Source organism: Saccopteryx leptura, chromosome 5 (assembly GCF_036850995.1).
Source record: "Saccopteryx leptura isolate mSacLep1 chromosome 5, mSacLep1_pri_phased_curated, whole genome shotgun sequence".
Lineage (NCBI taxonomy): Eukaryota > Metazoa > Chordata > Mammalia > Chiroptera > Emballonuridae > Saccopteryx > Saccopteryx leptura.
The window spans coordinates 58136191-58150710 of record NC_089507.1 but is presented as its reverse complement, the minus strand read 5'-3'; the positions used below and the strand labels follow the sequence as shown (position 1 = coordinate 58150710).

Sequence of the window (14520 nt, the reverse complement as noted above, 5' to 3'; positions counted from 1 at the left end):
GCTTTGTAGAGAAGACATCACTAAAGCATAAAATAAAGAGTATATAGAACTTATCCTTTAAGATCCAGCCCAGTAAACCTTGATATAATATTTTAGTTTGTTTAATCTTAGTTTACAGGAACTCTTATATAAACTATGTATGTTTGAAGATAACATTTGAGTTAATGCTTGCTTAGCTTGGTTGAGAATGCTTCTTTTTGGTGGTGATTCTGTATTTTTTTCAAGAACAAAAAAAAACAGGATAAAAAAAGATTTTATTTGAGTCTCCTTTATAATAAGAGTGTTGGAGGCAAGCATCGGTTGATATGTATCCAGGAATCCTAATATTCAAGCATGGAGTTTGAGAGCAATTACTCTTTATTTTTTCTTTCATAGTCTACTGTGTTTTTTTCTTTATGTAGTAAAAAACACATAACATAAAATTTAAAATTAACCATTTTAAAGTGTTCAGTTCAGTAGTGTTAAGTACAGTCATGTCGTTGCAAAACAGATGTCCAGAACGTTTTCATCTCGCAAATCTGCAACTCTGTACCTAGTAAGGAACAACTTCTCCTGTGCCCCCTCTAGCCCTGTCAACCACCATTCTACTTTCTGTTTCTACCGATTTGACTACTTTAGCTACCTCATATAAGTGGAGTCAGAGTATGTCTTCTTGTGAAGGGTTTATTCCATTTAACATAATAGCCTTACTGTTCAACCATGCTGTAGCATGTGTAAGTATTTACTTCCTTTTTAAGGCTGAATAATACTCCACTGTATGTACAGACCACATTTTTATTTTTTTATAATTTACTGAGAAGAGGGGAGGGAGAGACAGACTTTCACTGGGATCCATTTGGCAAGCTCAGTAGGGGGGAATGCTTTGCCCAGCTGGGGCCCTTGCTCCATTGCACATGGAGCCACTTTTTAGCACCTGAGGTGGAGGCCATGGAGCCATCCTCAGCACCTGGGGCCAACTTGCTCTAATCGAGCCATGGCTGCAGGGGGGGGGGGGGCGGGGAGAAGAGCGAAAGAGAGAAGTGTGAGGGGGAGGGGTGAAGACAGGGAGGGGTGGAGAAGCAGATGGGCGCTTATCCTGTGTGCCCTGATCAAGAATTGAACCTGGGATATCCAAATGCCGGGGCAATGCTCTACCACTGAGCCAACTAGCCAGGGCCCACACCACATTTTGTTTAGTTATTTTTCCATTGATGAACATTTGGGTTGCTTCTAATTCTTTGCTATTGTGAATAATGCTGCTATAAACATGGTTATGAAAATCTCTCTTGAAGGCACTGATTTCAATTCTTGGATAAATATTCAGAAGTGGTAATGCTGAGTCATCTGGTAGATTTATTTTTAATTTTAATTTTTGAGAAGTCTTCATACTGTTTTTCATAGCAGTAAGAGCATTCTGGAGTCCCAACAGTGCACGAGTGTTTCAATTACTCTTTATCAGTGGTTCTCAACCTTTCTAATGCCGTGACCCCGCAATACAGTTCCTCATGTTGTGGTGACACCAAACCAAAAAATAATTTTGGTGGCTACTTCATAACTGTAATTTTGCTACAGTTATGATTTGGAATGTAAACACCTGATATGCATTATGTATTTTCCGACGGCTTTAGGCGACCCCGCTGGGGTCGCAACCCAGAGGTTGAAAACCGCTGCTCTATATCCTCACCAACACTTGTTCTGTTATGCTTTTTTTAAAAAAATAATAGTTATCTTATGAATACTAATGTGTATAAGGTGGTATCTCATTGTGGTTTTGATTTGTATTTTCCCGATGATTAGTGATGTGGAGCATCTTTTTATATGCTTGTTGGCCATCTGACTACCATCTTTTTTTTTTTTCTTTTTTTTTCCTGAAGCTGGAAACGGGGAGAGACAGTCAGACAGACTCCTGCATGTGCCCAACCGGGATCCACCCGGCACGCCCACCAGGGGCGACGCTCTGCCCACCAGGGGACGATGCTCTGCCCCTCCGGGGCGTCACTCTGCCACAACCAGAGCCACTCTAGAGCCTGGGGCAGAGGCCAAGGAGCCATCCCCAGCGCCCGGGCCATCTTTGCTCCAATGGAGCCTTGGCTGCGGGAGGGGAAGAGAGAGACAGAGAGAAAGGGGGGGTGGAGAAGCAAATGGGCACTTCTCCTATGTGCCCTGGCCGGGAATCGAACCCGGGTCCCCCGCACGCCAGGCCAACGCTCTACCGCTGAGCCAACCGGCCAGGGATGACTACAATCTTTGGAGAAATGTCTACTCAAGTCCTTTTTGTAATCAAGCTGTTTGATTTGTTGTGGTTTAGTTTCACCTTTGATTTCAGACCAGCTCTCTTTAGACAGTGCTCTATCACTGATAGTTGGTCTTTGTCTCTAGTTTTTAATTAACGCACCTAAACTAGCCAAAGTCCTCAGCCTCACCTTGAATACATTCCCTACTCGAGGCCCCACTACAGGAGTGACAACATCTAACTGAGGAAGGATGCTCTTGGCAGAAAAGGAAGTAACTGAACACCCACTTCCTGATCACACTGGCTGCTTCTAAGTGACAGTACTAGGTTAAACTATTGAAAAGGTGAATAAAGAAAAAAGAGGGAAACAATGATTGAATGAAATATAAAAAAAATTAGAGAACTGGAGGAGTCTTAAACAAGAATCAGAAAAAGCCATCATGACTGAAAACTCTGTGGGAAGACCACACAGCTACAATAGGAGGTGAAGCATTTGAAAAGTGGATGCAAATCTTACAGAGCTTGGGGCTTTTATGGAGCTGCTGTCTTCTCTAAGCAGGAGGAAGCTGGTCCTTATACACAAGTTGGCCCCTCCCATACTACTCAGGCACAGAAAACACAAACAATGAACAGAGCAGTAGCTCCAGACAGTAGCCCATGGCAGGTTACAAACAACGGCTAATGGCAAACCAAGAAGATCCAGAACCAACACAACCAGTAGTAGGTGGCAGACAGCACCAACACTAGACTCAGCTAGCTACACAAGCAGCAAGCCCAAAGGAGGAATCCAGCAGGCACCAGACAGTGTGGAGGATAAATATGACCTATAGGACAGACACTGCACAGTGATATACATGATCAAGGTTAACCCTTAAAGCCAGCCAGCCTGAAGGGATAACCGCATCCACAAAAGGGTCAACTTCATTCAATACACACATACTCTCAAAAAGCATTCCTAGAGCAATGAACTCAGGTGGCCTAAAGGTCAGTACCACTGAGCTCATTTTCCTCATAAAGACACTGTAACAAATTCCAAAGTCAGACAGTGCTACCTAATACACAGACAAAATGAGCAGACAAAGAAATATGACTCAAATGAATCAATAGGAGAAATCCCCAGAAAAAGAACTAGATGAAATGGAAGAAACCAAACTACCAGATGCAGAGTTTAAAATAATTATTAGGATTCTCAAGGATCTTAGAGCAACAATGGATGGTTACAAAGAGAACTTAAATAAAGAGACTGCAAGCATCAAAAAGGACATTGATATCATAAAAAAGAACCAGTCAGAAATGACAAATACAATATCAGAAATTAAGACTGCACTAGAAGGAATCAACAGCAGACTGAATGAAGCAGAGGACTGAATCAGCAATTTAAAGGAGAAGATAAACGTAAGCACAGAAGCAGAGCAGTGAAAAACAAAGAGGCTCAAAAAGACTGAGGAAACTCTAAAAAGACCTCTGTGACAACATGAAAGAGAAACAACATCTGCATCAAAGCAGAGCAGTGAAAAACAAAGAGGCTCAAAAAGACTGAGGAAACTCTAAAAGACCTCTGTGACAACATGAAAGAGAAACAACATCCGCATCATAGGGGTTCCTGAAGGAGAAGAGAACAAACAAGGGATAGAGAACCTATTTGAAGAAATCATAGCTGAAAATTTCCCTAAATTAATGAAGAAAAAAGTCACACAAGTTCAATAAGCACAGAGTCCCATTAAAGATGAACCCAAGGAGGCCTACATCAAGATATATCATAATTAAAATGCCAAAGTTAAGAGACAAAGAAGAATACTAAAAGCAGCAAGAGAAAATCAGTTAATTACCTACAAAGAAGCCCCCATAAGGATGACATCCAACTTCTCAACAGAAACACTTGAGGCCAGAAGGAACTGGCAAGAAATATTCAAAGTGATGCAAAATAAGAACTGACAATCAAGACTACTTTATCCAGCAAGGCTATCATTTAAAATTGAAGGAGATATAAAAAAGCTTCCCAGACAAAAAAAGACTCAAGGAATTCATTACAACCAAATCAGTACTGCAAGAAATGTTAAGGGGCCTACTATAAAAAAAGCAAAGAAAAAAAGAAATCAAGGGAAAGAAGACTGTAGGTTTAAAGAATAAAATGGCAATAAATAAGTACATATCAACAATAACCTTAAATATAAATGGATTAAATGCTCCAATCAAAAGACACAGGATAGCTACATGGGTAAGAAAACAGGACCCATACATATGCTGCCTACAAGATACCCAACTCAGAACAAAAGACACACATAGACTAAAAGTGAAAAGGTTGAAAAAAAGTATTTCATGCAAATGGAAAAGAAAAAAAAGCTGGGGTAACAATACTTATATCTGACAAAATAGCCTTTAAAACAAAGGCTGGCCCTGGCCGGTTGGCTCAGTGGTAGAGCATCGGCCTGGCGTGCAGAAGTCCCGGGTTCGATTCCCGGCCGGGGCACACAGGAGAAGTGCCCATTTGCTTCTCCACCCCTCCCCCTCTCCTTCCTCTCTGTCTCTCTCTTCCCCTCCCGCAGCCAAGGCTCCATTGGAGCAAGGATGGCCTGGGCGCTGGGGATGGCTCCTTGGCCTCTGCCCCAGGCGCTAGAGTGGCTCTGGTCACTACAGAGCGACACCCTGGAGGGGCAGAGCGTCGCCCCTGGTGGGCGTGCCGGGTGGATCCCGGTCGGGCGCATGCGGGAGTCTGTCTGACTGTCTCTCCCCGTTTCCAGCTTCAGAAAAATACAACCCCCCCAAAACAAACAAACAAACAAAAAAACACAAAGGCTGCAGCCTGACCAGGCGGTGGCGCAGTGGATAGAGTGTTGGACTGGCATGCGGAAGACCCAGGTTTGAGACCCCAAGGTCGCCAGCTTGAGCGAGGGCTCATTTGGTTTGAGCAAAAGCCTACCAGCTTGAGCTCAAGGTCGCTGGCTCCAGCAAGGGGTAACTCGGTCTGCTGAAGGCCTACGGTCAAGGCACGTATGAGAAAGCAATCAATGAACAATTATGGTGTTGCAACGTGCAATGAAAAACTAATGATTGATGCTTCTCATCTCTCCGTTCCAATGTCTGTCCCTGTCTATCCCTCTCTCTGACTCTCTGTCTCTGTAAAAAACAAAACAAAACAAAACAAAAAAACCAAAGGCTGCAGTAAGGGACAAAGAAGGTCATTACATAATGATAAAGGGAGCAAACCAACAGGATATAACCATTGTAAATATTTGTCTGCCTAATATACGAGCACCTAAATATAGAAAGCAGATTTTGATGAACATAAAGGGCAAGATCGACAGCAATACTGTAAGGTATTTTTCCCTGCCGAGAAGGAAGGAATGGGCCAGAGCCACAAAGTGTGGAATAGCAAACGGCTTTATTCAGTACAGAGTGCGCATCCCGCCCGGCAAGGTTCCCTGGCCCCGAGGAAAGAAAGATGGAAGGAAGTTGCAAAGATTAAACCACGTGGGAGATATTTAAAGGGTCCCTCTAGGGAAGTGGAGCTAACATGACGTGGTGAAATCCCACTGGCTGGCAGACGATGGCTTTTTTCCAAATGGTTCCTGTGAAGCCTGCTTTTGGCGTGCTTGGTTGTGGGCGGGTCTGAGTTCCCCACGTGACCATCCCCCATTATCCACCGACCTTACAAATACCATAATAGTAGGGGATTTTAATACCCCACTAACATCAGTGGATAGATCCTCCAGACAGAAAATTAACAAAGAAACAGCGGCCTTAAATGACACACTATATCAACTGGATTTATTTGTATCTTCAGAACATTTCACCCCAAATCAGAAGAATATACATTCTTTTCAAGTGCTCACTGTACATTCTCTAGGATAGGCCACATATTAGGACACAAAATAAGTCTCAACAAATTTAAGAAGACTGAAATCATATCAAGAAGTATCTTTTCTGATCACAACTGTGTGAAATTAGAAATCAACTACAACAGAAAAACTGAACAACATTCAAAAACATTAAATAGCATGTTGTTATATAACAAATGGGCTAATAATGAGATCAAAGAAGAAATCAAAAATTTCTTTGAAACAAATGAAAATTAAAGTACAACAACCCCGAATCTATGGCACACAGCAAAAGCAGTCCTGAGAGGGAAGTTCATAGCACTACAGGCACACCTTAAGAAGCAAGAAAAAGCTAAAATCAACAACCTAACCCTGCACCTAAAAGAACTAGAAAAATAACAACAAATAAAGCCCAGAAGAAGTAGAGAGAAGGAAATAATAAAGATCGGAGTGTAAATAAATGACAGAGAGGCAAAACAAAACAAAAAAAAAAAAACAACAACAACAATGGAAAAGATCAATGAAACCAACAGCTGGTTCTTTGAAAAGGTCAACAATATTGATGAACCTTTAACCAGATTCATTAAGAAAAAAAGAGAGAGGACTCAAATAAATAAAATCAGAAATGGAAGTGAAAAAGTAACAACTGATACAAAGGAAAGAAATACAAAGGATTGTAAGAAAATACCATAAAGATCTATATGCCAAAAAACTGGACAACCTAGGTGAAGTGGATCAATTCCTAGAAACATACAATCCTCTAAAACTCAATCTGAAAGAATCAGAAAACCTAAACAGACTGATTACAAGAAATGAAATTGAAACAGTTATCAAAACACTCCCAGCAAACAAAAGTTCTGAACTGGAGGCTTCACAGGTAAACTTTATCAAATATTCAAAGAAGAACTAACACCTATCCTTCTCAAGCTATTCTAAAAATTTCAAGAGGAGGGAAAACTTCCAAGCTCATTTTATGAGGCAAGCATTATCCTTATTCCAAAACCAGGTAAAAACATTACAAAGAAAGAAAACTATAGACCAATATCCCTGATGAACATAGATGCTAAAATTCTCAACAAAATATTAGCAGACTGGAACCAGTAATACATTAAAAAGATCCTGTATCATGATCAAGTGGGATTCCAGGGAAGCAAGGCTGGTACAATATTCTCAAGTCAATAAATGTGATTCATCAAATAAACAAAATGAAGGATGAAAATCACATGATTATACCAATAGATGGAGAAAAAGTATTCGACAAAATCCAGCACTGATTTATGATCAAAACTGAGCAAAGTGGGAATACAGGGAATATACCTCAACATAATAAAGGCCATATATGACAAACCCACAGCCAACATCATGGGCAAAAATTACAAGCAATTCCCTTAAGATCAGGAACAAGACAGGGGTGCCCCCTTTCACCATTCTCATTCAATATAGTTCTGGAAGTCCTAGCCATAGCAATCAGACAAGAAGAAGAAATAAAAGGCATTCAACTGGAAAAGAAGAAGTAAAACTGTCCTTATTTGCTGATGACATGATACTGTACATAGAAAACCCTAAAGTCTATCAAAAAAACTACTAGACCTGATAAATGAATTCGGCAAGGTGGACGGATATAAAATTAACATTCAGAAAACAGTGGCATTTTTATACACCAACAATAAACTGTCTGAAAAAGAAATTAAGGAAACAATCCCTTGATTACTGCAACAAAAAAATTTAAGTAACTAGAAATAAATTTAACCAAGGAGGTAAAAAGACTTGTACTCAGAAAATTATAAGACATTGAAAAAAGAAATCAAGGAAGATACAAACAAATGGAAGCATGTACCATGTTCATGAACAGGAAGAATAAACATCACTAAAATGTTTATACTACCCAAAGCAATCTATGGATTTAATTCAATGAAATTCCTGTTAAAGTACCAATGGCATACTTCTGGAACAAATATTCCAAAAATTTATATGGAATCAGAAAGAACCCAAATAGCTTCAGCAATCTTGAAAATGAAGAACAAAGTGGGAGATATCACATTTCTTCATATCAGAAATAAACCCATGCCTTTATGATCAATTGTTATTTGACAAAGGGGGCAAGAGTATAAAATGGTGTAAAGATAGCCTCTTTAATAAATGGTGTTGGGAAAATTGGACAGATACACGCAAAAAAATGAAACTAGATCACCAACTTACACCATTCACAAAAATAAACTCAAAATGAATAAGATTTGCCCTGGCTGGTTGGCTCAGCGGTAGAGCGTCGGCCTAGCGTGCGGAGGACCTGGGTTCGATTCCCGGCCAGGGCACACAGGAGAAGCGCCCATTTGCTTCTCCACCCCTCCGCCGCGCCTTCCTCTCTGTCTCTCTCTTCCCCTCCCGCAGCCAAGGCTCCATTGGAGCAAAGATGGCCCGGGCGCTGGGGATGGCTCTGTGGCCTCTGCCTCAGGTGCTAGAGTGGCTCTGGTCGCAACATGGCGACGCCCAGGATGGGCAGAGCGTCGCCCCCTGGTGGGCAGAGCGTCGCCCCCTGGTGGGCAGAGCGTCGCCCCTGGTGGGCGTGCCGGGTGGATCCCGGTCGGGCGCATGTGGGAGTCTGTCTGACTGTCTCTCCCTGTTTCCAGCTTCAGAAAAATGAAAAAAAAAAAAGAAAAAAAAAAAAAAGAAAAAATAAAAAAATGAATAAGATTTAAATGTAAGTTGCAAAACCATAAAAATCTTAGAAGAAAAATAGCAATAAATAAACTCGACGATATCTCTCATAGCAGTGTTTTTGCCAATATATCTCCATGGCTAAGTGAAATAATGGACAAAATAAACAAATGAGACTATATCAAACTAAAAAGCTTTTGCACAGCAAAAGACACCATTAACAAAATAAAAAGACATTCCACTCAATGGGAGAACATATTCACCAATATGTCTGATAAGAGGTTAATAACTGCCCTGGCCGGTTGGCTCAGCGGTAGAGCGTCGGCCTAGCGTGCGGAGGACCTGGGTTCGATTCCCGGCCAGGGCACACAGGAGAAGCGCCCATTTGCTTCTCCACCCCTCCGCCGCGCCTTCCTCTCTGTCTCTCTCTTCCCCTCCCGCAGCCAAGGCTCCATTGGAGCAAAGATGGCCCGGGCGCTGGGGATGGCTCTGTGGCCTCTGCCTCAGGCGCTAGAGTGGCTCTGGTCGCAATATGGCGACGCCCAGGATGGGCAGAGCATCGCCCCCTGGTGGGCAGAGCGTTGCCCCTGGTGGATCCCGGTTGGGCGCATGCGGGAGTCTGTCTGACTGTCTCTCCCTGTTTCCAGCTTCAGAAAAATGAAAAAAGAAAAAAAAAAAAAAAAAAAAAAAAAAGAGGTTAATAACTAAAATTTATAAAGAGCTTCTAAAACTCAACATCAGGAACATAAACAATCCAATTAAAAATGGGCAAAAGAGCCTTACGAGGTGGTGGTGCAGTGGATAGAGCGTCGGACTGGGATGCGGAAGACCCAGGTTCGAGACCCCGAGGTCACCAGCTTGAGCGCGGGCTCTTCTGGTTTGAGCAAAAGCTCACCAGCTTGAGCCCAAGATTACTGGCTTGAGCAAGGGGTTATTTGGTCTGCTGAAGGCCCGTGGTCAAGGCACATATGAGAAAGCAATCAATGAACAACTAAGGTGTTGCAACGCTCAAGGAAAAACTAATGATTGATGCTAATCCCTCTCTGTTCCTGTCTGTCTGTCCCTATCTTATCCCTCTCTCTGACTCTCTGTCTGAAAAAAAAGGCAAAAGAATTGAATAGATACTTCTCCAAAGTGGACATACAGATGGCCAATAGGCATATGAAAATATTCAACATCACTAATCATCAGAGAAATGCAAATTAAAACCACAATGAGATACCACCTCACACTTGTCAGAATGGTACTTATTAACAAATCAACACATAAGAAGTGCTGGCAAGGGTGTGGAGAAAAGGGAACCCTCCTGCATTGCTAGTGGGCATGCAGACTTGTGTAGCCACTATGGAAAACAGTATGGCATTTCCTGAAAAAATTAAAAATAGAACTGCCTTTTGATCCAGCTATCCCACTTTTAGGAATATATCCTAATCCCAAAACATTAATTCAAAAGAAGACATGCACACCCATGTTTATTGCTGCATTGTTTACAATAGCCAAAATCTGGAAACAGCCCAAGTGTCCATCTGTGAACGAGTGGATAAAAATGCTGTGGTACATATACACAATGAAATACTATGCAGCTGTGAAAAAGGAACTCTTACCCTTTGTGATGGCATAGGTGGACCTGCAGGTTATTATGCCAAGTGAAATAAGCCAGGCAGAGAAAGACAAATACCATATGATCTCACTTATCTGTGGAATCTAATGAACACAGTGAACTGAAGAACAGAATAGAGGCAGAGGCGGGGTCACAGGGAGCAGAGGGACAGCTGTCAGAGGGAAGGGGGATGAGGGGACAGGATCAGAGAAGGTGAAGGGATTAGAGAAATTATATATACATAACACAGAGATACAGATAACAGGATAGCAAATCCCAGAGGGAAGGGGGAAGGGAGTCAGGGGGAGGGGGACAAAGGGGTGTAAAAGGGGCATGATATTAGAGGGTGAGGGTGTTATATTGAGTGGGACACTTGAATCCATGTTAACACAATACATTAAAATTTTGGCTTGAAAAACATGGAAGGTGGTAGTGAGGGTTTAATATATTCCCAGCAGTAAACAGATCAAAGAAGATAGCCCTGTGAAGCTGCACTAACACTCCACACAGGCATGTGGTTCAGAGGAAATTCTCTTTGGAATTCCTCATTATTCAGCTCCATGTGAATAGCTCAGGTGCCTCCTCTGAGTTTGCCTCATTTTGTGAAGCTGTTCACGCACTGTTCAATCTTCTCTGAGCGCCCTAGTCACGAGACCTGGTCCTTTGCGCACAGAACTGGAAGAGATTGGCCACACAAGAGAGGCCCCATGTGTAAGAGTGTATGATAAGCTTGAACTATTCTGATGCTAAACTTAGTAGAAGTCAAACATTGCCTTAATTGCACACATTCAAAACCTGTTTTGAATAACTATCATTCTTAGAAAAAAGTCATCTGTACATAAAAAAGTCCTCCACGGCCTGGGCAAATGGAAAAGGCAGGACATGACCCTGGAACACCATAATATCACATTTCAAAGTCTTGTGCAGAGGCACAGAAATGTTTACCGCCAGCAGCATTCACAAGGCAGAGGGCATCAGACATACACACACATACCTGGATCCAGGGCCAGCCAGGTAACATGGGTCCTTCACAAGACCAAAGCCATTGTTTTCCCCCAAAAGCACATCCTGAAACACAAGAAAGCCACAGCATTATTATCAACAAATTTACCAAGGGGGTGGATGTAGAAAGAAGAACAGTTATGGGAAACCTATTTATTGTCAGGCTCCCAGAGGGCACTCTTCCATACTACCCCATTTCATCCTCTAAGCCCCAGGTGTTGTTGTTAATCCTACTGCACGGAGGAGGAAGCAGGTCCAAAGAGGCTAACCTTCCCAAGGTCACAGCAGCGAGCTAGGATTTCAACCTCAGTCTGTCTCACCAGGTGCCTCTCCAAACAAGGGTATTTTGTAAGCAAGAGAAGGTTGATAATTATCTCCAGGGTTCAAAACAAATGCTATCCTTGAAAAAGAGTGATGAAAATTAATTCAAAGGCCAACCTTTCGAAAAAGCAATAGAGAGATGACAGGATAGTGTATGGAATTTAGCAAAAAAAAAAAAAAAATCTCCAATGTTCTGAGTTGTAGTTCCAGAAGATATGAATCTGGCATGTTAGCGGGTTGAAATATGTTCTCTTGGGAAAACATTTCACCACATGCAGCACCAGTATCTCTGGGCCTTTTCAGGGTGGTCATTACTTGTTTCTTTTTCTTTTTAATAGAATATTATTGGTTTCCTGAAAGGGTCCTAGTTCAGTTTTTGATAGTGTAAGATTTGGCTAATGTGAATAAATCCCTGATGGAGATGGTGCTGCTATTGATGACAAAATATTTAACTCTCAATTACTTATATTAGAAGACAGGTAAAAAGCAAAACTTAAATCCATACATTATCTCTAAACTTACTTTCAGCAATTATTTCACCTCTTAATTTGTCCAAAGAGCTAACGGCTTTCCACCCCTCTTCCCCCATCAGTGGTACAGGTACTAAAAGCAATAAAAGAGCCAAGGGCAGTAGGCACAAGGAAGAAACAAACACGTAAATATTACTAGGAATCGCTGCTATCCCTTACTGGGCATCTACTGTGTGCCAGACATTCTGCTTAATTCCTTACAATCCGCAAATCATGTGCCTAGAGTTGTGTTAGGCACGTGCCATTTCTTCTGTAGTTGAACCTATGACAGCGGGGGGGGGGGGGGGGGGGAGAGGTAATAGCAGCTCAGTGAGGTTAAGTATTTTACCCACCCACACAGTGACGTAAGTACAGGAGCCAGGATTCAAAGCATGAGCTCTTGAAAACACAGGATCTTGATTTGGAATCTTAACAAATTGAGTGGTAGCTGAAGTGGATGCAATGAGACCTCAGTGCTTTGAGAGAAAGGAATTCCATATGCCTCTGGTTTGCTCAAGTGTCACTCTAGGGGACGGGAATTCCTGCTCTCCACAAAATCTTAGTAGTTTCAACTCTTTCCCCCCCTGTACCCTGTTGGTATGAATGTGCAGCTGGGAAAGCCTCTCAGACCTCTTTAAGCTCCTAACCCAGAATAACTTCTAAACATATTTTCCCATTCTGTTATTTCCTTTGAATTACAGTATGAGCTTAAGTTAATATTTATGTGTGTGTATAAAATAAATGAAGTTAGACCCAGTAATAAGCTATTGAGAGAACTCTCTAAATATTCTGTCAGTCAAAGTGCCACTTGGACAGAAGGAAAATGCCTTCCCAACCTAGTAAAAGCAAAATGGTGATAAATTTCTGTTCTATTTACTTACTTTGATTAGGCATACATTCACTCTCAAAGACTTGATTTCCTATGCACTAGTAAGAAGTATACAGTACTTACAGGGCAATTTTGAGAAAAGCAGTAACTATGAAAGAAATACCAGGTGAAGAGTTATACCAATAGATACTTGCTAAATGTCAGTTTGTTTTTGTTAATTATCTCTGACTTCTGATGCCTGACTTACCAGTTTTTATTCTTCATTAGGTATAGCATACTTAAAAATACAGACCTAAAGACTGTTGAATCCCAGGATTCTGAGTTAGAAATCTAACGTCTCTGTGACCAATGAAATATGAAGACAACAACAATTATCTACTTGGGAATATCAGTTCCAAATGTCTGCTAAAATGAATTAGAAATCCATTTAAAATTTTTTTTATTTTTAAATTTTTTTATTTTTTAAATTCAGTGAGAGAAGGGGAGGCAGAGACAGACTCCTGCATGTGCTCTGATCAGGATTCACCATGCAAGCTGCCTACTGGGCAATGCTCTGCTCATCTGGGGCCACTGCTCCATTGCTTGGCAACCAACCTATTTTAGTGCCTGAGGTGAGGCCATAGAGCCCAGGACCAACTTGCTCCAAATGAGCCATGGCTGCAGGAGAGGAAGAAAGAGAAGGTGGGGAGGGGGAAGGGTAGAGAAGCAGATGGTTGCTTCTCCTGTGTGCCCTGACTAGAATCAAACCTGGCACACTCACCCACCAGGTTGATGCTCTATCACTGAGCCAACCAGCCAGGGTCACAATAAACTTGAAAAGGAGCTGAATCCTCATCCAAAACTTCTAAAATCCTGCTCTATTAGCATCTGGCTTACAGGAGCAAGTAGCATTTGTTCAGGATACCATGGACTGAGCCAGCACCAGAAATAGATTCCATAGTTTGGGTTTAATTCAGGCAGATGGTTTCTACAGGGTCACTTAGTTTCATGGAGTTCTCTGAAGGTGAGATGAGAACAATTTTTTTTTCCATTTTTTTAATTCATTTTTTTGTCTTTTAGAAAGGAGAGAGAGGGAAAGAGAGAGAGGAGAGACAGAGAGAGAGAGAGAGAGAGAGAGAGAAGGGGGGAGGAGCAGAAAGCATCAACTCCCATATGTGCCTTGACCAGGCAAGCCCAGGGTTTCGAACCGGCAACCTCAGCATTTCAAGGTCGACGTTTTATCCACTGTGCCACCACAGGTCAGGCGAGAACAATTTTTATTTAACGCCTTCATCAAAGCTTAATGATAATAGTCAAGTTCCGGGGTTATTTTTCTAATATAAGAATATAATATTTTGAAATAACCATGATAATTAGGTAGTAAGACTAATTTTGTTTTGTTCAGATAGATGACAGCTGTATGAAGAAAACAGATCAAACCCTGCCATGGCCGAGGTCCCAGGCCAGGCAAGGTCTGGTTGCTGGTGGGGGGCGGGGGGAGTTGAAGCTAAGAACACAGCCTTGGCACAGTTACAATCTGGGGGACGGTAACCTGTTTTCAGAATTTCTAGGAGTGAAGTAGCACAGTTAAAGTA

The 14520-nt window shown here is 41.8% G+C and overlaps 1 protein-coding gene across 7 annotated transcripts in view; it reads right to left on the bottom strand.

Annotated features, from left to right (window-relative positions):
* SHROOM3 (shroom family member 3) overlaps window positions 1-14520 on the bottom strand; it is a 322616-nt gene that overhangs the window by 26858 nt on the left and 281238 nt on the right. For all 7 annotated transcript variants that reach the window (XM_066386945.1, XM_066386944.1, XM_066386947.1 and 4 more), the window contains one exon: window positions 11280-11353. In XM_066386945.1, the coding sequence (XP_066243042.1) occupies window positions 11280-11353 (74 nt within the window). The remainder of the gene's footprint in view (window positions 1-11279; window positions 11354-14520) is intronic.